The sequence below is a fragment of the Centroberyx gerrardi genome, chromosome 7 (genome assembly GCF_048128805.1).
Source record: "Centroberyx gerrardi isolate f3 chromosome 7, fCenGer3.hap1.cur.20231027, whole genome shotgun sequence".
In the NCBI taxonomy this organism is placed as follows: domain Eukaryota; kingdom Metazoa; phylum Chordata; class Actinopteri; order Beryciformes; family Berycidae; genus Centroberyx; species Centroberyx gerrardi.
In genome coordinates this window covers 18,691,686-18,712,417 of record NC_136003.1, presented here as the reverse complement: position 1 = coordinate 18,712,417, position 20,732 = coordinate 18,691,686, and the positions used below count along the sequence as shown (strand labels likewise).

The window sequence follows — 20,732 nt, the reverse complement described above, 5'->3', positions numbered from 1 at the left end:
CTTCCTGAGATGCCTCTATGGGTGTCTGTGGCTAAGAGATGCAGTGTTTCCCATACAGAGGCACAAAATCAAAAGTTGGTCAATGTAGAGAAATTGATCTAAATCAATGCGCCTGATGTCACATCACATCATGTCTGTAATTTGGAGATGTACAGACAGCAGACAGCAGCATTGAACTCAATCCACAGAGTCTCCCAGTGTGAAAACAAAAGTGAAACTTAACATTCCACCATTTGCTGAACTTGCCTGTGTTACTAACAGGATTTGTAAACAGGTTCCGTTTACAAACGTCTTCTGCTGCCCTTCAAACATTAACAGTAGGTAACGTATAGCCCACCTTGTGGTAACTAACATTAGTGGAATTATTTAACCGATAACTGTCGCAGTGCAGTGCATTGTATTGAATTGAACTGAATACATGCGCCATGGGTCTGTACAGGATCTGTGCTTGTTGTCATACTGTCCCCAAAAAAATAACATTGAGAGCATAATTACAATCCAAATGATTTAGTCTGTGTCTGGTCGGACAACACTGAGGCCCTCCACAGGAAAGGACAGAGCAGGCTGTACTTCCTGAGGAGACTCAGGTCCTTCAGCGTGTGCAACAGGCTACTGCAGATGTTCTACCAGTCTGTAGTAGCCAGTGCACTCTTCTTTGCTGCGGTGTGCTGGGGAGGCCGCATCAAGGCAGGGGAAAGACTGAATAAGCTGGTGAGGAAGGCTGGCCTGGTCCACCCTGGACCCTAGCCCCTCAGAGCCCCCCCTCCTTTTCCCTCACCGGCACTAATGACTGCACACCTGACCATTGATTATGTATATATACAATATATATATACGAATACGCATTTATCATTATTATTATTATTATTATTTGCATTTTTGCACTGTATAGTTTTTATACATTGTTTTTATACAGTTGTTGTACATTGCCTCTATTTTTTATCTTATACCTCTTCTCTTTTATTATCTTCTTGTTCTTGTCTTTTCCTTGGTACTGTTCTGCCAGTTGCTGCTGTGGCACCTGAATTTCCCCAAGGGGATTAATAAAGTGCTATTGTCGCCAGTGGGGCCAATTATTGTATATGAAAATGTGTAACAAGCGTGCCAGGTATTGAATGTGTATGACTGTATGTAACATGTGCAGAGACTTGAAATATGGACTTACCTGTGATACATGGAGGGGTTGGCCTGTTGGATGGACTGGTGGGGGGGTGTGTGTAATTGTCACTTCAAGGTGCAGTCAGGCGGGATGAATCAGCTGGATGAGGTGGGGCGTGATTGGTCCGCTTCGTGCCGAGCCTTCCAGTGGGCTGCGCTGATTGGCTGGCTGCTGGTTTAAAACTGGCGCTCTGGAGGTGGCAAGGGAACAAAGCTGGGGAGCAGAAATCCAGATATTATGGGGCTGGCAGAGACGGGGAGCAGACTTCCGCAGGCTGATCGGCGTGACAGCTGCCGGAGACGAGGGCCCAACGTCCAGCAATCTACTGGGCAGCGGGGAGGAGTCACGAAAGGATCACATACACCGCTCGCTATCTCCTGCATGAAGGAAAGTTCAATAGCCGTCCTCCGCAGCCTGTGAGTGTGAGCCCTGAGTGGAGGAGGGCCATTGCTGATTCCTGTGTTGTTTGTGTCCCGCCAGTTGCAGGGCCCGGAGCGTCTCCTGGGCGGGCATTCGCGGGCATCGGTTGGGGAGAGTCGCCAGCCGCTGTCCGCCGGCCACATCCTCAGCTCCGACCCGCCTCATCAAAGGGACCGCCCCATCATGCTGGACTCCTTGGGGGAGTCCAGCGTGCCACACTCCTTGGGGGAGTGTGGCAGGGGCTGTTGTCTGCGGGCTACCACATAGCATTAGCCAGTAAGATGTCAGGGGGAGCGCAGCTGTACATGTGTGTCTGTGTGTTTTAATGAATTGAATTGTAATAAAGGATACGTTTTACGTGATTTCCGCCTGCTGTGTGTGTGTCAACTGGGGGATCAAAAGAACTTGGTGTCAGCTGGAGTGGTTTAGTACCTTAATAAGATAGGCCTACTCACGACACTATCTTATCTTATCTTATCTTATGATTCATCACTCCAGAGAACGCGCATTTCCACTGCTCCAGAGTCCAATGGCGGCGAGCTTGACATCACTCCAGCCCACGTTTGGCATTAGGCATAGTGATCTTACGCTTGAGTGTGGCTACTTGGCCATGGAAACCCATTTCACAAAGCTCCAGCTCCGTCTGGAAGTAATGTCAGCATAAGAACTGCTCTTATGCTGATGTTACTTCCAGAATACAGTGACCAGACGTCCCGGTTTGTCCAGGATTGTGCCGGTTTCAAGATGGGTGTCCAGAGTCCTGACAAATATCTGTAAAACACTAAAATGTCCCGGTTTTCAACATTCACTACCAAATTGTCCCGGTTTTCACCACACTGAAAATAATAATAATAGTATTATACTTGTTTTCAGCGCTTACATAGACATTTTACGTATTATGTTCTGTCCCGCTCATTATTACCTAACCCAATCAGAAAACATAAACAATGCACCACGCGTCTGAATTCAACACTGATTTGTCTGTATGTGTGTCAATCAATCAATGTGTCGTTGTCAAGGCTGTTGCTAGCCTATGACGCTTGTGGCTCTGTCTGACAGAATCTGTCAGTACGCTAACGGTTAGCTGTCATGCTGAAGAGAAAGGCGAGGTCTTTTCTAAAGACCTCCAGAAGGCTTACTCTTTTCTTTGTGAAGTAGGTAATAGGTAATTACTAGGTAATAGGTAGTAGGTTTGAAAAGGTATAGGTAGTAGGTTTGAAAGGTATCTGACAATCAATAAATATGTTATATTACACCAGTGCAATCCTTTGCGTTTTGTGTTTACTAGTGTTATTATACAGTTTTCAAATAAACTATGTTTTGGTGGATTTTTGGAGACAAAACATCATTTTTTGTTTGCTGAGGCGCTGTCCATGGTGTTGAAAGGTGCAGTCACTAGGTGTGCTAAGCGCTGAAATAATTGTCCCCCATCCTGATGAAAACACCTATGGTGCGTGCATAAGCGCATACATGTGCGCGTGCATGAACGTGTGGTACACTTAAGGGTCCCGGTTTGGGGGTTTGAAAATGTGGTCACCCTATTCCAGAGGCAGTTTAACTCTGTAGCGAGTGTTGCAACCTCGGACAGACGATTTGTATGCGCTTCAGCACTTAGCAGTCCTGGTGAGCTTGTGCAGCCTACCACTTTGCACCTGAACTGCTGTTGCTACTAGACGTTTCCACTTCACAATAACAGCATTTACAGTTGACAAGCAGCTCTAGCAGGGCAGCAATTTGACAAACTGATTTGATGGAAAAGTGGCATCCTATGATAGTGCCACACTGAAAGTCACTGAGCTCTTCAGTACAGCCAATTCTACTGCCAATGTTTGTCTATGGAGATTGCATGGCTGTGTGCTTGATTTTATATACCTGTCAGCAATGGATGTGGCTGAAATGGCCAAATCCTCTAATTAGACAGGGTGTCCACATACTTTTGGCCATGTACTGTAACATGATAACATAAGGAATGTACAATTTGCAATTAGCTGTCACATATTGTCATCTCAAGAAGATTCTGTTCAGAATTAGCCCCAAAACAAGCAGCTCATGAAGAAATTCAACTGCTGCCACCATGGGCGGAAATTACGGGGGGGACAGGGGGGTCCGGACCCCCCCCTTCCTGGGAAAAACAGAGAGTTGTCCCCCTCAATATATCATTTTAAACATAACTATATAATTTTAAATAATATAATAATATGCATTGAAAGCACTTGTGCTAATTATAGACACAAAACAATGCGTTTTTAAGTTTCTAAAGATTGCGCTTCCCCCCCCCCTCTCATATGCCTCACAGTGGTTTGGTCCACTGCCTACCTGCCTCCCCGAACTCCCACACACATTAGCCCTCGGTACGAGTGTCTGTGGAGGATCTCTGGAAGTGTGTCAGTGGTGGCAGACCTCCAGTAAGTAGCTGCTTCGCAAAGGTTAACTTAAAACAAAGGATGTGTCAGACATTTTTCTTTACTTTTCCCACTCAATAGAATAAAACACATTCACAATTGTAACCAGACTACATTTTGTTCGCTCCATTACCTCGCGGTTGAATCTTGTGCGTCAGCGTGTTGGTACGGAGCAGCCGCGTCTCCTAATGCATGTATGTGTATGGAGGCAGGAGGTCTGTCCACAATTAAAATCATCATAACTCACTGAATTTTCGACCGATTTTCAAGCGGTTTGGTTTGTTACAAATGCCAGACATGTATTTATGATACAGGATACTTGGTTAAATTAAAATGCGGGTTTTCATACCAAAATTATCTTTGGTAGATGGTAACAGTAATATTTCTATAATATAATAGGCTATTTAAGATTAATTTATCCTACGTAATTAGGTTCTAAGTATATTCTTTTTTTCTTACTGCATGTAAAATGGCTGCCACTATGTAATTGTGTTTATAATTTTGGAAATAAATGAAGACTTAATTCTTAAAAAAGACCCTGAAGTAAGTTTCTGGCAGGCTTCATAGCGTTCTGGACTTTTACACATTGACAGCAAAACATTAGAGATCTGCTTTTTCGGGAAAACTTAAATCTAATTAGGCATATATTAGCTTTAGTTCAGTTAATGGGTGTTGCATCTCACCTACTACTGTAAATAACCTGCATGTTGTGTGTGTGTGTGTGTGTGTGTGTGTGTGTGTGTGTGTCTATTTGTCAGCCAGCCAGGTCAGTTAAAATGGCAGAGAAAAGAAAAACAGACATCCGATCATTTTTCAGTGCACCGAAACGCCAAGTAGAAAGACCCCAGTAATATCAAAGGCAATTTGATAAAATCTTCATAAGAAAGGAATGAAGTGCTTATGGAAATGTTTCATAATGGACCTCTATATACATTTAATACAACAGTACTTTTGGTGGCACCTTTGGTGTCCCCTTCAGGAATTGCTCTTGAGAAATTTTTCTGTTTATTGTCCCCCCCAACAGTGAAATGAAATATCTGCCCTTGGCTGCCACATTTCAAAGTAGTGATTCAACAAAAATGTTGGTAGTTGTTGCATAAACTAGTTGCAAAGAGGTAAATAGTATTCAGCAGTGTTGCATCAAGCATGGAGTATTACACTGTGCAAATTAGGACCAACTCAGTGGCAAGTAACCAAATTGCATGAAAAAGTTGCATGTGTGACACTGGCCAAAGTAGCATTTTAAAGCCCTTCTCCTCATACGCGACAGACAGCACACAGTTTATGGGCTGAAGGGTTGAGTGTGAGACCCACAGCTGGTGTCAGTCAGCTCATCATACAGGACAGATGTCAAGAGAGGATACACTGTGGTCCCCTGTAGACAGGGGGATTTTAAGTCAAAATAAAGTCTTCTATATGGTGGACAATGTCATTTCAAAATATATATTTAACTTTTCAGGAATTGTTGTATTCTACATTCTTGTTATACTTTTTTTTTAACATGAAGATGGATGTTTTATTCAGTCTGACCTTCTCAATGACGTAACACTGAAAGGTGACATCTTGGCTGGTTTTGTGGGGAAGGGACATGGGGACAATGTTAGCCAGTCTCTGAGTCTCATGGATGACAGCATCAGTGTAGGGCAGGATCTTCCTGTCCTCGACCCGGACCTGACGACTTCCTATCATCCTGCTCAGCTAATCCTGGACCTGGTCTGGGAGATGAAAGGTAAGAAATTGACATGGTTGTGAAAACCTAAGGTAAAACATTTATTGTGGTGACCTTTGCCTCCCATTGACTAACTTGGGTCATGATTAGTTCAGATGGCATTTCAGTTCAAAAGTGACATAGGGTAAGCTATAAAACTGGTTCAATAAACTTCATCCTTTACCAGTATTCATCTGTCTTTATTGTCTCTGTGTTATGTGTATCTAGGTAAAAGATACACCGGAGATGCTTTGTTAATGTACATAAGCTGTGTACTGTCTGTAATGTCTGCAGCTCCTTACCCTGTATGTTTGGATACTTGGCCATAAACAGAAGTCCCCATGTCAGTGTAGTTCCTGTCATTCCAGTACCAGCACTGAATAGATTGCCAACTGCTGTCAAAAGGTTTTCTTTGTGGTGGTGAGTGTTCATATTCCCAGATTCCTGCTAAAATGTACCAGCACAGTTATTAAAATTACATACAACATTGTCTTAAAAAAAATATTCTATTTATTATTTGATTTTTAATCATCATTAAAAATCAAACAATAAACCATAATGTAAAATGTTAAGGTTCTGAGGTGATATGTTCATACCTCCAGACTCTGCTTGCGGACCAGAAAAGAGTCCACAAAGCCTCTGCACATCTGTGGATTCAGAGTCTCTTGTAAACCTCTGATCAACTCTTCTTATTGGCAATAACAGAATTCTGGATTTGTGTCCTGTTACCAAACCATTTGCCCAGCCATGGGAAAGTGTTATACACCTGTTAACCAAGAAATGAATACAATTTACATGAAAATTTGTCCTGTTAATTAGAAAATGAAACCATCTGTGATGTTTTCTGCTATATCATTTCTACTGTTTAAAATATGAAGTGGTACCCGTATTGAGGGAGAGCCCACAATTCGAATACCTTCATTAACTTGATCCACCATAGTTGTGAACTCTGGGTTATCATATTCAAATCTGCTGCCATAGACAATGGAGCAGATAATGTTGGAGACTGCATAGTTCACTGGTTGGGTAGTATCAAAAGCTTTACCTGCAACAAGAAAGACAACAATTGTGCCAATTATAAGTAAGGGATAATGTACAGCGAGCAGGTCATTATTGCGAAATAAACCCCGACAGGGTGATGCAGGACCCCGACGCAAAGCAGAGATTAAAATTAATATTAGAAAAAATCTTCCATGGTTTTCTGATGGAGTAACGGAAAGCTAACGTTTTTTTGCCACAGGGTGTCGCGAATGAGCTGACGTTGTTAAATTTAAATTAACCGTTAAATTTACCGGACTTCTTTCTGCGGATTGATATGATTGGACGTTGTCCTCCAGAGTCTATGATCAGAACTGCGTCCATAGCAACGGTCTGTTATTCACAGCAGCGGTCTGCTATTCAGAAATAACAGACCGTAGATGGCCGTAATTGACCAATCAGAATCGAGTATTCAACAAAGCTGTGTAATAAATTCTGTTAAAGCTACACTAAGCGATTTTTTCTGACCACTAGAGGGTGATAGAAACCCCAACACATTTTGTAAACACACACACAGCAAAGCTTCTGGGCGACGGCAGCCCTTAAGGACAAACCATGCATAAAGGCTAATGGGTAAATAAACTTACCTACAGAGAAATATCGCCGGTCTCGCTTTGCCAGAGTTTTCTCCCGCTGAAGGTCACATGTCCCACAGCGACAAGTGAAGAGGTAGGTAGCAAGTTTACTAGTTGAAAACATTTACTCGCTTGCTTTATCGATTCCGCCATTACTCGGGCCGAATTTGACAACAAGCTTTAGAGAAGAGGTGAAAACAACAACAACACAGCTGGTTCGCGTGTGTGGCTGTTTGTTTATATCATTACATCTCAAATCTCCACGTAGCACACGTTAGTTTCAGGATTGGTTACAGGGTCTGAAATCGCTTATTGCAGGTTTAAAATAAGAGGGTTACCTTTGTATTTCTCAAACACTTCAATGAGGTTGTGATTTTCCTCAATGATTTTCTCCTCACTTGCCTTCTTGCCCATGCCAAAGTCTCTCAGATTAGTCAAAGCAAACCGCCTCATCTCTTTCCACGAATCCCCATTGGCAAATGAAATGCCTAAATAAAAGTATTTAAACAAAATATGGTTTTCAACTGAGAAACAAATTATATGTAAAAACAATAAACATTTACTGAAAATTTTTAACTGACTGACACAGAAGAGAGTCAAATCAGTTTTTCCCACGGCACAGCTGAGGGCATCACGAGGCAAATTCAGTTCATGCAGTCAGTCAGTCAGTCAGCTAACGCTTAGTGAGATGTCGCTTTGTGAGATGGCCTCTAGAAGGCGTCTTTGACTAAGAGATGGCCTCTCGCCTATGGGCTAAATGCCACATTGAGTCCCGTATTGATAATGCCATATTGAATCCCACACAGAGCCAAACTCTTCGCCGTCAATTTACAGACATCCACATCTTCTGCTGTCCTGCAAACCTTAACAGTAGATAACGTTATTACCTGTGGTCTGTGACGTTGGTGGAATAGGTAATTTAACCAATAAACATGGAATAGGTAATTTAACCAATAAACATGGAATAGGTAATTTAACCGATAAACGTGTCGTGCTAGCCAAGCATTGCTCCCACACCAAGCCCCACTCTCTGCCATTAATTTACATACATCCACATCTTCCATTGCCCTATAAACTTTAATGTTAGATAACATTTTTACCTGTGGTATCTAAGTGACGTTAGTGGAATTATTTAACCGATAACCATGTTGTAATGCTTCAGTGCATTGCATTGAATTGAACACACGTGCCATGGGTCTGTACAGGATCTGTGCTTGTTTTCTTTCCTTACCATGCCCTTCATTGATTTCATGTATTACTGGGATTATTTCTTTGTCTCCAAATTCTTCAGCATGGTTGACCAGAGCTTCCTTGACAGTCTTGTATCCTGCCAGGACTACCACTTTCTCTAGACTGTGAACACTGATCCATATTTCTTGGAAAGCTAAAACCAGGGCACATTGTAATGATCTTATACTACTTAACATACACTCAAAATAGTTGAGCCAATTATAAGACAGGTTTTCAGACTGATAATCATTTTGCTGCTTAGAGAGTGTTGAGAACAACCACACAACACCAAACTAACAAGAAAACATTGTACAGTGTAGCCATACTGTATATGTAGCAAGCAAACTCTAGCCACTGCCTTACCTCCCAGAGTGTGTGGTAGGGTCTCTTGAGATCCAGCTGCAACAGGTTACCAAGCAGGGGAAGAGGTTTGGGTCCGGGAGGCTCCTTCCCCTTTTCCTGGGAGCTGAAGCTGGAGGAGAAGAGGTAGAGGACCAGCAGGAACACAGCAGCCCCCAACAGGGAGACTGAACTGCAGGACTGGAGAAGAAGATCCAATATGCCCATGACTTAAATAAACTGTATACTTATGTTACCAGTGTGTTGACAAATAAGAAACCTGCTTGTTCCCTTTAGCTGGGTGTGCCCTTTTGGTAAAAACACACATCTTTCGTAGCTGCCAGCAGAGATTAAGGTACAACCCAAAGGAGGGACTACAGAATCATGGAAAGATTTGGCTGTACACATTTGTAAATTGTTGCCTTCTTTGTGAACTCCTTAGACTTTCCAGCTGTCATAGTTTGATATCTACAAATTGGAGGCAGAATTTAACAAGGAAGTTAAATTACAACTAGGGATGCTAATTTTAATCAATTTCCTTAATCAATTGTCAGTCACGTTAATGAATTAATTAATTGATTAATCATTATGTAAAAAATAGGTTTTGACATAGAAAATAGAAAATACAAAAAGCGTGTTTTTACACTTGTCTTTAGGCCTACTCAAGTTAATCAACCAAGCATAATTCAAAAGATTAACTAGTCGGGATTAAAAGATCCAGACTCCCAACAATATACCTCTGTGTTTCCCACAGGCTGAAAATTTACTTTGTTTAGGGTTAATTACTTGTCTTTACATTGTGTCCAATGGAATCCAACTGGTGATCAGGGGGAATAATAATAATAATAATAATAATAATAATAATAATAATAATAATAATAATAATTAATTTTATTAATATAGAACACTTTAAAATACAACGAAATCTCAAGGTGCTGCACAGAAAGAGTAAAACAATCATAGTACAACGTTAAAACTGGTCAATTTACACAAAAAATCATGCGATTATAGGCATAAACCAAAATAAGGGTTAAAATAAGATAAAGAAAAATGTCAAGTTTAAAGGGAAAGCACATGAACCAGGACCCTAGGGGAAAGCAGAGAGGAACAGGTGAGTCTTAAGATTTGATTTAAAAACAGCGAGTGAGTCTGAGGCCCTAATCGTTCCTGGGAGCTGATTCCACAAGCGTGGCCCCAGCGACGAAAAGGCACGATCTCCCATGCTTGTCAGCTTTGTCCGTGGCACAGCAAGAAGATTTGAGCTGCCAGACCTGAGTGTCCGGGGTGAGGATTGAGGGGTGAGGAGCTCCTGGAGGTAGGTTGGACCGGTGCAATTTATGGCCTTGAACACCAGGAGGAGTAACTTGAAGATGATCCGTTGGTTTATTGGGAGCCAGTGAAGGGAGTGGAGGACTGGAACATGCAATGAAGTCTCTGCACTGGACTCATGTTAACGTTAAGAGTGTTGAGCAGTGTTAGAATTGTCCGATTAAAAAGTATCAAGTTACTCTTTACAATTACCGTTACCAACACGTAAATTTGGAGAAAATGTGGAATTTTATTTTTTTTACTAACGTTTTCAGAGACAGACTGTCGGATTGAGTACAGAGCTACTGCATCACCAAATGACAGACATGACGTGATGCGCACATTAGGCGCATTACCGAACGATTTTGATCAATTTCTATAGCCTACATTGACTAACTTTTGATTTTGCGCCACAAATTATTGATTGGAAACACTGGCACTGTAATCTACTGTTTTTTTATTTAAGAATAAGAGCATATCTACATGGTCAGGGATGAGTCCAGTGTGCAGCCTGGTGACAGTCAGTCCAGTATGGAAGCCCATTCCCGCCACTCAATAAAATAAAAAACGACTCAATTGTGAGTTTTTTTCTCACAATTGTGACTTTATTTCTCAGAATTCTGACTTTATATCTCACAATTCTGACTTTATTTTTCTCTCACAAAAAAAAATGTCTGAATTCCGAGATATAAAGTCAGAACTCTGGATTCTCATACTCTTGGAGGAGCAGCCCACTCCATTGATAACAAGTCCATAAAGTCCTTCAGCCAATTTTCTATGCTGAAACAGTTGGTTTACGTTGTTTCCAGTTCATTAAAATAATTGGCTGATAGGAAGGCCAATGCAAAAATACGCTGTTCAAATTGTGATTGTACGTTGTCCATCTTCACATCTAGTATACAAGTTACCGGACATGGTTTGATATCTATATTAAGAATTTATGCTAAGTTTTCAACAACATAGCTACAACCAAAATCTCTTAACAAGTGGACAATGCCACAATAAGTGCATAAGTGTGCCCTCTACTTCATAACCATGCCTGCACAAGTTTGATAACCTGTGGTCAATTCTTTTTCAATGTGCAGGGTGTAATATAGGCCCTGTGTATTACCTTTACAATTTAAAATTTGTATCTGACACAATAGCATTTTTAATTGCTGCATCCCATTGTGTTGTAGATATGAGCACACCCATGTCACCTTAATTTAGTTTGGGTGTTGCAGTCAGGTGAAGCAAGGCACAACAACCTGAAACTGTACCTCAGCTCCCCTTAGTTTATCCACTAGATCTCGCTTGTTTTCCTATGTGTATACCCTTAGAAAGCAATGATTTGATAATGGACTTTATTTGCAAATAAGTAAAAAATTCAGAGTCTTTCAGCCCAAACTGTGTTTTCAGTTCATTAAATGGAACCATGTCCCCATTCCTGATCACTTGCCCCACCAGTTTTATGCTACACTGCTGCCATACATTGTTCTTAAGGGTTTTACCACCTGCTGTAAAGAGAGAATTGTTCCATAATGGACATGATGATAAAGACATTCCACTAAAAGCCAAACCTTTCTGTATTATTTTCACTATTTCACATGAAAATTGTGTCAGTGGATTGTCCATTCTAAGAATGGGTTTCAGGTTATACCATAGAACAGGCAGAGATCAATCTTTATCTCTCTTTCTCTCTCGCCATGATAAGCCCAAAGCAAGGGGTACCTTGTATTGTATGCTATATACTACTGGTAGATCTCCTCTATGTCGTAGATTAGACAGAAGTGTTGTAGAAGTGTTTTTGTAACTGATCCTGGGTTTTTTATTTCTCCATTGGAAGTCTGAAAATAATTGATTTATTTCCTTAAACCAGCTAGAGGGGAATTTAAGTGGTATAGATGAAATGAGAAAAGCCACCCTTGGTAAAATGTTCATTTTTATAACTTTAATTCTGCTCCACAGTGATAGAGGCAAAACTGTCCACCTTTTAATGTCTTCCCTTACAGATTTTAAAAGATCTGGTGCATTTAACTGAACGATTGTTCCAATAGGGTTTCTAATTTTGATTCCTAAGTATTTCATACCTTTTGTGTTCCAATTAAAAGAGGTAGTGCCTAGATGTGATTAAAAAGTGAAATGATTAAGTGGAATAATCTCACTCTTACTGTAATTTACTTTATAACCAGAAAACTGACCAAATGTATTGATTACCTGTAGCACATGTGGGATAGAATGCTTTGGTTGGTAGTGCGGTTATTTATGAAATATCCTTGGTGGCATGAGGAACTGATTTGAGGAATTAAAATGGTGATAATGTTGGACAGTGACCTGACACCTTTTTCTCAACCTCCTCAGCCAGAGGCACAAAGTAGGGACATGAATACGGTAACACTTTATTTTCCGGGTCCACAATTTCCTAATAATTTCCTAGAAAGGAACTGTTCATTTCTTAGGAAGTTAGTAGTGACAGTAAAATAACAAAAATCCCATTCTGGGATTGCAACCTGAATACAGAGCTGTGCGTCTTTCAGCACCATCAAGGCCTGGAAAGTGGAAAGGAGAGAGAGAAGCAGAGAGGGAGGAAAATAGAATGACCAAAAAATACACAGACCCAAAACGCATTTACATAAAGGTGTGGAAAGCAGTATGGACGGCACAGACTGCAGAGGGAGCTGCAGGTGAGCAGCAAATGTGAATCAAATACCTGTTGATACATAATGGAGCCAAAGCTATGAAGTGGGAGCTGAGAACGTTTGTAGGAGATGTTGGCTACGGTGCCAGATGATTATGTTGCAAAACCGGACTGCGCATTTACATTGTCTGGTCAGGACTACCGACCGGACATGTAGGCTAATAAATAATAATTATAAAACCTGACTTTCCGGTCTAAAATCGGCATCTGGCAGCCAAGGTTTTGTGTAAACAATAATTGAGTCTTCTCTGTATTTTTTTCCTGTGTGCCTTGGTACCAGAAAGATTGGTAGGCCTATCTATAAATGTATTGTATGAAGAATTAACTAGTTGATTGCTCCTTGGTGTAGGCTAAACACTGTATTGGCTTGTTATGGCATAGCTTCATAGTTTTTAATTGGCTATTGACGGGACCCACTGCATTTGAGTTGTTGACGAGTACACACTACCCGACTGCGTCCAGATTCCGCTTGTAAAAATCAAACATGTTTGATATAATCGTAGTGGCTCCGACTCACGTCGGGAGGCAAGAGATTAGAGTCTGTTCCCCTCACACACTTGTCGATTAAAGTCTGTTCCCCTCACACACTTGTCGATTTTCTGTGCCAACTGGCCACGCCGACTGCCCCAAAATCTGCAGACTAGTGCAGACCAGGACAGACTCGGCCCGATTGTGAATCCTGGCTAAAATCGGGGCAATAGCTGTCTAGTGTATCCCCAGCTTTACCAGCTACCAAATATTGCAAGATGTCGGTTAGTGGACATAGCATTAAAAATGTGTGCCCTGAATTTATTTCAAATGGTCTGCTTGAATGAATGAATGAACTAGAATCTCTTTCAAACAAACATCAAATGAAATAGAATTTTATGAAAATGAATTAAAAGGGATTACAGAACTAACATTGCAGAATACATACTCAAGTGGGTTTTTTTTAATACAATATCTTATCAAAACTAAGACATCATGAAACACAAAGTAATAATAATGGCTGATAAAGGAATACATAATTTTGCACTATAACAATGACAAACTAGTGAAGAAATAGGTGGAATCTTAATGTCATCCCTAAAAAAGGAATGTATATTGAGCTACTTGGATGCATGTGCAAAGCATTATCAAGATTTAGCTCTTATAATGTATTTAGTGTTGTTTTCTTTCTCCATTTTTGCATGAATTATAGTAGCATGCAAGGGTAAAAGTTTACTGTCCAATTGTCCAACATGGAAAGCTAACAAAACAAGAAATGATATTTCCTATTGCAAAACTCTGCATTTATAGGTAACATTGGATATTTCCATTCATCTGGGTCATAGGTAAATTACTTCTTTTGCATTTCTTTGGTGATGAATAATGAATGTTGGTTCAAGTCCCTTTACTTAGAACTGGCTGACAGCACACAGCTGATGAGGTGAAGGGTTGAGGGTGAAGCCCACAGCTGGTGTCAGATCCAGTTCATCCTCTGTAACTCCGGGTGGAGGAGTGAAACGAAAGTGCTGGAGGAGAGAGGTGAAGAAGAGGAAGAGCTCCATCCTGGCCAGACTCTCTCCGAGACAAACCCTGCGACCTGTAAGACACAACACAAATTCAGACACAGAATTCAGAAGGTGCCATAACTATTAGAAATGTGTGGATTTAGAAATATAAAAAATACATGAATTGTACAAATTTTCATGTCAAATGCAAAGAAAGATTTCACTCTTTACAGAAATGATATATCGTACCTGCAGAGAAGGGCATGAATGCATCTTTTGTCACAAATTTTCCATGCTCATTTAAGAAATGTCCCGGGTTGAATGTGTGGGGGCTCTCCCATTCACTTTCATCATGAAGGACAGACATCAGCAAAGGATACACAATTGTCCCCTGTCATCACAGGATGGAATATTTTAAATGATCAAAAAGGAAATACAATCACATATTTGATGATGTTCATTTTAACATCATCAGTTTTGCTGAATACATTATTCAGCACTTAATGTATTTCATGTATCTGACCTTCCTGATGAAGTAGCCCTGGAAGGTGACGTCTCGGCTGGTGACGTGAGGAATAGAAATGGGGACGATGTTGGCCAGTCTCTGAGTCTCATGGATGACGGCATCAGTGTAGGGCAGGTTCTTCCTGTCCTCCACCCGGACCGGACGACTTCCTATCACCCTGCTCAGCTCCTCCTGGACCTGGTCTGGACAAGCAAAGTAGGAAATAAAACTAAATTTGCCTACGTCTGCTACTCACCCTTAAAAAAAAATGACATTCTTAATCTCTTTAGGTTTCTCTTTAGATTGCATGTGGTTCTCCTTTTTAAAAATATTGTTGGAACAAATCTGATTAACAACCAATTCTCTGTTTTCATAATTGTTCTTACAGCTTCTAAAATAGAAAGCACCTACTCTTTTCGTTATGTGGTCTCTACACTAGTACTGCTGTGATATTGGGCTATCGTATCTGTAACACTATTTTGAATCAATAAAATCAAAGAGTATAACTGAATCAGATGCACAGAGCCTTTGCTCTGATCTTGTCAACAATCTGGATTTCACAAATCTTCTTTCACTAGTAAAGACCCTGTGAGATCTTGATAGCTTGTGAAGTTAGCTGTGGTCTTACTGGCATTGTAGAACTCTCTGTCTGCAGCATTGGAATAATTTCTCTTTTTTAACTCATGTTAATGCTATTGAATTATCTGACTGCCTTCAGTGGCATCACTCTGAAACAGGAGATGCAACCGCAACATACAGTATGATTGCAACCAACCAAAGTACATTTAGAGAGCATGTTAATGTAACCTTACAAAAGGAAAATGAGGGACACTGATATCATAAGGGTGAGGTGGGTGGGGGTACTAAAGAATTCCATATGGTCTCGTGATTATAGCTTGCCTTAAAATGGAGTAAGACAATGTAAGTACATGTAAATGTAAGAAATCTTGTTATTCCTATTGTCTAGGTTAGTGGTTCTCAATGCTGGTCCTCAGGAACCAGAGTACTGCTAGTTTTCTATCCTGCTGGGTATTTAATTGTATTCACTCTGCATCCTATGTGTAAATTATCTATCAACCTATTCATTTGCTATTCATTTGTGGACCCAGATTAGACCCACAGATAATTGGATTATTGTACTTTTTATTCTCAAATGATTTTCATTTTTCAGAAAATGTAGCCTTAACCCAGACAATCGCCCTGGGTCATTTCTGCCCAAGAACTAATACTTCAACATGTTAAGTTGTAAAATATCTTGAAAAGTTGGTTGAAACACAGTATTAGAGGGGTGCTGGCTCACAGGAACAGAAATTCAAAGTAAAAAGTTGTAGCCGCACTCCCACAGCTCCGATGCAGAATTCTTTATTGTATAAAAACCAACGTTTCGACAGAAACCTGTCTTCGTTAGGGTATATGGGAGTTTTTATACAATAAAGAATTCTGCATCGGAGCTATGGGAGTGCAGCTACAACTTTTTGCTTTGAAGTTGTAAAATATGAAATGGAAAAAGATGCCAAATTCATTCTCTTTAGAACAGCCCAGTTCATTCACAGGTTCATGTTTTCTATATGTTCTGTATGTTTTCTGGCTTTATGGCTGTGGATCTATTATGTTGCTCTTGCTGGAGAAATCTTAGTCCACAATTGATTCATAACTGTGTTTTCCTCACCTTAATCACCAAAGAATAAGAAACAGAGCAAACCGCATTCCTTATTGATTTATTAAGGGACGTAAAATTTTTCTCTTTATTACGATGCAATTCTGACGAGTATGTGGGTCCATAACATGTGCATGCCTCAGCGCTGTTCTTACCCTGTACCCGTGGATATTTGGCCATGAACAGCAAACCCCATCTCAATGTAGTGCCTGTGGTATCTGTACCAGCAGCAAACAGGTTGGACACTGTGACTATGAGGTTCTTCTCATGGTAGTGAGAGTCCATGACACAGGAGTCCTGAGAGGAAACACAGCCACATATTGTAAACTAGACATGTATGCAGCATTGCTGTACATACTTTTTCTATGAAAGACATCAAAGGTGTTTGTCGTACCTCCTCTTTCTGCTTACGGATCAGAAAAGAGTCTACAAATCCCCTGCACATCTGAGGGTTCAGAGTCTCTTTCAGATGCTTGACTAAGTCTCTGACATCCAAAATATTATTTTCAACATTTTTTAATATCAGCTCCCGGCTCTTTATCCAATTGGCCAGCCAGGGAAATGTGTTGTACAACTGCCACACAAGAGTACAGGTAACAGAGATTACAATTAGTGAGAATGTAAACCAAACACCAACCCAAAATGTAGATAAGCTTTGGAATTTAATTTCATTGAAAGATTCCAAGAATTCTGTGCAGTAAATTCATGATTATTGACAAAATCTTTCATGTTTTTTAAGTACCTTAGACTTTGTTGTTGTTTATCATTCCACTGCTTAGTTCTTTTGGCATTTTGCTTACTCAGGTTTAACTTTCATGCCAAAGATGAAGTTTTACAGCATTTTATTTACTTTGTAGATTAGGTTATTAGCATGTGTATATAAACCAGTATATGCAGGAATTGATTTCTACATTTACCACATCGCTGGTATACGGAAGAGGATTAGGGCCACATGTGAAAAATGTATTTGAGTTCTTAATCTCAGTATTCTGAGAATCAAGTCAGAATTCTGAGATTAAATATAAAATATAAAACATTTTCTCGGAATTCTGACTATGACAAACACTTCCAGAGTGTACCAAGCTTTCTGCAGCACCTATGTACCATCTACTACCAGTTACCAGTGTGCTGACAAATAAGAAACCTGCCTGTTCCCTTTAGCTGGGTGTGCCCTTTTGGTAAAAACACACATCTTTCGTAGCTGCCAGCAGAGATTAAGGTACAACCCAAAAGAGGGACTACAGAATCATGGAAAGATTTGGCTGTACACATTTGTAAATCATTGCCTTCTTTGTGAACTCCTTAGACTTTCCAGCTGTCATAGTTTGATATCTACAAATTGGAGGCAGAATTTAACAAGGAAGTTAAATTACAACTAGGGATGCTAATTTTAATCAATTTCCTTAATCAATTGTCAGTCACCTTAATGACCAATTAATCGATTAATTATTATGTAAAAAAATAGGTTTTGACATAGAAAACAGAAAATACAAAAAGCGTGTTTTTACACCTGTCTTTAGGCCTACTCAAGTTAATCAACCAAGCATAATTCAAAAGATTAACTAGTCGGGATTAAAAGATCCAGACTCCCAACAACGTCTACTGGTTGAAATCTGCACTTAGGCCGGTGTAAACATGTGGCACCTTGATGAATTTGTCCATTGCATCTTTGTCCCGCGGATACTTGCCATGTGTTTCACAAAATGGATTTCGTGCCACAAAATAAACTTTGTGGTAATTTAAATACAAATGAATACATCTACACAAACAAGTTTCATTTAGATATAAGATGATTTCGTCCACAAAATTTAAATGGTGTTTTCATTTTCATCCACAAAATCAAAAGCCAATTTTATGCACAAAATTAAGTGTTGTGTATGCATTTTGTGGATGAAATCAAACAAGTTGTTTCAGGATTTCATGTTACGAAAAGAATGAAATTCACAAGGTAATATCTCCATCTCACTGACGGCCTCAGGTAGCAAGATTCCCTGTGAAATCTCTCCCTGGCAGGCACAGCTGCTGTCAAATAAATGTACAGTATGTTTTAGGTCTGTTTCTTATCCCTTTGAATGAAAGGTGGTAATAGGCATAATCAGTCAGCATAGGCCTACTGTAAAGAAATACCTTGAGTGATTTAAAAGATTGCAACTGTTTTTAGAATAGATATGATGTTGATGTTGATGTTGATGATGATGATGATGTCAGTACAGTACAAAGTCTCTGCTCCCCAATCATAGCAGTTTTTCATTTTCTAAAATCCACCCGATAATGAAATGCCTGTGTAGGAATTAAGCTGATTTCCAGTTAATCAACTTTTAAAACAACATCAAGTCAATAAACAAAGATTATGCTTACCCGGATTGGTGCAGAACCTGAAATGCGTATGGTCTCATTGGCCCTATTCACCATGCATCTGAATCGGGGGTCAGTGTATTCAAATCTGCTACCATACACAATGGATGAGATAATATTGGATGTAGCGTAATTCACTGGACATGTTGTGTCAAATGCATTCCCTGTTAAAAACAGCAGTGGGAAACAATGAAAGTGTAAAGACTGGAATACAAGACAAACAATACAAAAGAGCATGTTACATTGAGATATGTTACTCCATACCTTCATGCTCTGCAAACACTTTCATCAGATGGTGGCATTCCTCTACGATTTTCTCCTCAGCTGCTCTCTTGCCCATCCCAAAGTCTCTCAGGTTAGTCAGGGCAAAACGCCTCATCTCTTTCCAGGAATCTCCATTGGCAAACAGAATTCCTGCAGAAATCAGAGATTATCACAGATAAAACAAGCTAGAAATGAAAAGATAGAACACTGCAACAAATGATAAAAAAAATAAAAATACAAAAAAAATCCAGAATGATTTGAAACAGGTGAAACAAACAGAACTTGTTGGTGCTGTTGCTTTTGGTATAGTTGTTAATTGCTATTATTTATTTCTTTATTATACCTCTTTATCAGACTGTGCTGCTAAAGGTTTTGTAAGGGAAGTCCATACCATGTCCTTGATTGATGTCATGAGAAAGAGGGGTGATGCCTCTATCCCCAAAATCCTCTGCATGGTTGACCAGAGCCTGCTTGACTGCCTTGTATCCTGCCAGGACCACCACTTTATTGGGTCCAAAGTACACCGTAAATACAGATCCATATTTCTTAGAAAGCTGGAAAAATCAATCATGCAGTCAAATACTGTATCTCAGAAATAAACCCAGAACACTCATTATTACAAAAAAAAAAATGATATTATATTGACCGTAAACATTCTTTTTTTATATATCTAAACCTTTACATACTACTGTGTACTTATCGGTAAAAATTCTAAATGCAATCTTTCCTAAACCAAGGTCTGTCACATCCTTTGACATTCTAATAAATTGCAACATGGTGACTCATTTAACCCAAACACAGTCAACCAAGCCATCATTTAACACTAGAAAGGCTAATGGAACATTGGTCCAGTTAAAATCATGGAGGGATTTTTTGAAAACTGAGATAATTCAGTTCTAAAATTCAAAACAGGCCTAAACTGACGATCGCTTGGCCTTTCTCGTGTTAAACTTACCTCACACAGAGTGTGGTGGGGCCTCTTGAGATCCAGCTGCAACAGGTTACCAAGCAGGGGAAGAGGTTTGGGTCCTGGAGGCTCCTTCCCCTTTTCCTGGGAGCTGAAGCTGGAGGAGAAGAGGTAGAGGACCAGCAGGAACACAGCAGCCCCCAACAGGGAGACTGAACTGCAGGACTGGAGAAGAAGATCCAATATGCCCATGACTTAAATAAACTGTATACTTATGTTACCAGTGTGCTGACAAAATAAGAAACCTGCCTGTTCCCTTTAGCTGGGTGTGCCCTTTTGGTAAAAACACATATCTTTTGTAGCTGCCAGCAGAGATTAAGGTACAACCCAAAAGAGGGACTACAGAATCATGGAAAGATTTGGCTGTACATATTTGTAAATCATTGCCTTCTTTGTGAACTCCTTAGACTTTCCAGCTGTCATAGTTTGATATCTACAAATTGGAGGCAGAATTTAACAAGGAAGTTAAATTACAACTAGGGATGCTAATTTTAATCAATTTCCTTAATCAATTGTCAGTCACCTTAATGACCAATTAATCGATTAATTATTATGTAAAAAATAGGTTTTGAAATACAAAAAGCGTGTTTTTACACCTGTCTTTAGGCCTATTCAAGTTAATCAACCAAGCATAATTCAAAAGATTAACTAGTTGG

The 20,732-nt window shown here is 40.0% G+C and overlaps 1 protein-coding gene and 1 pseudogene across 1 annotated transcript; both read right to left on the bottom strand.

The window, feature by feature from the left end:
* Positions 1-5,263: 5,263 nt before the first annotated feature.
* Positions 5,264-9,099, bottom strand: LOC139909337 (cytochrome P450 2K1-like; annotated as a pseudogene).
* A 4,968-nt stretch (positions 9,100-14,067) lies between these two features.
* Positions 14,068-20,268, bottom strand: LOC139918265 (cytochrome P450 2K1-like). The gene is made up of 9 exons (XM_078284456.1): positions 20,065-20,268; positions 19,501-19,663; positions 19,110-19,259; positions 18,849-19,009; positions 16,885-17,064; positions 16,646-16,787; positions 14,852-15,036; positions 14,578-14,719; positions 14,068-14,420 (listed from the first exon to the last, which is right to left on the bottom strand). The coding sequence occupies exons 1-9, from the start codon at positions 20,266-20,268 to the stop codon at positions 14,233-14,235; spliced, it is 1,515 nt and encodes a 504-aa protein (XP_078140582.1). The 3' UTR covers positions 14,068-14,232.
* Positions 20,269-20,732: the final 464 nt, after the last annotated feature.

Bases quoted from the DNA above. Each gene is read 5' to 3' on its own strand.
- LOC139918265 (XM_078284456.1), bottom strand. From the start codon at position 20,268: ATGGGCATATTGGATCTTCTTCTCCAGTCCTGCAGTTCAGTCTCCCTG. The intron at 19,664-20,064 runs GTAAGTTTAACA...TGATTTTTCCAG, and splicing joins CCCACCACACTCTGTGTGAG to CTTTCTAAGAAATATGGATC. The intron at 17,065-18,848 runs GTAAGCATAATC...CTTGTGTGGCAG, and splicing joins CAGGTTCTGCACCAATCCGG to TTGTACAACACATTTCCCTG.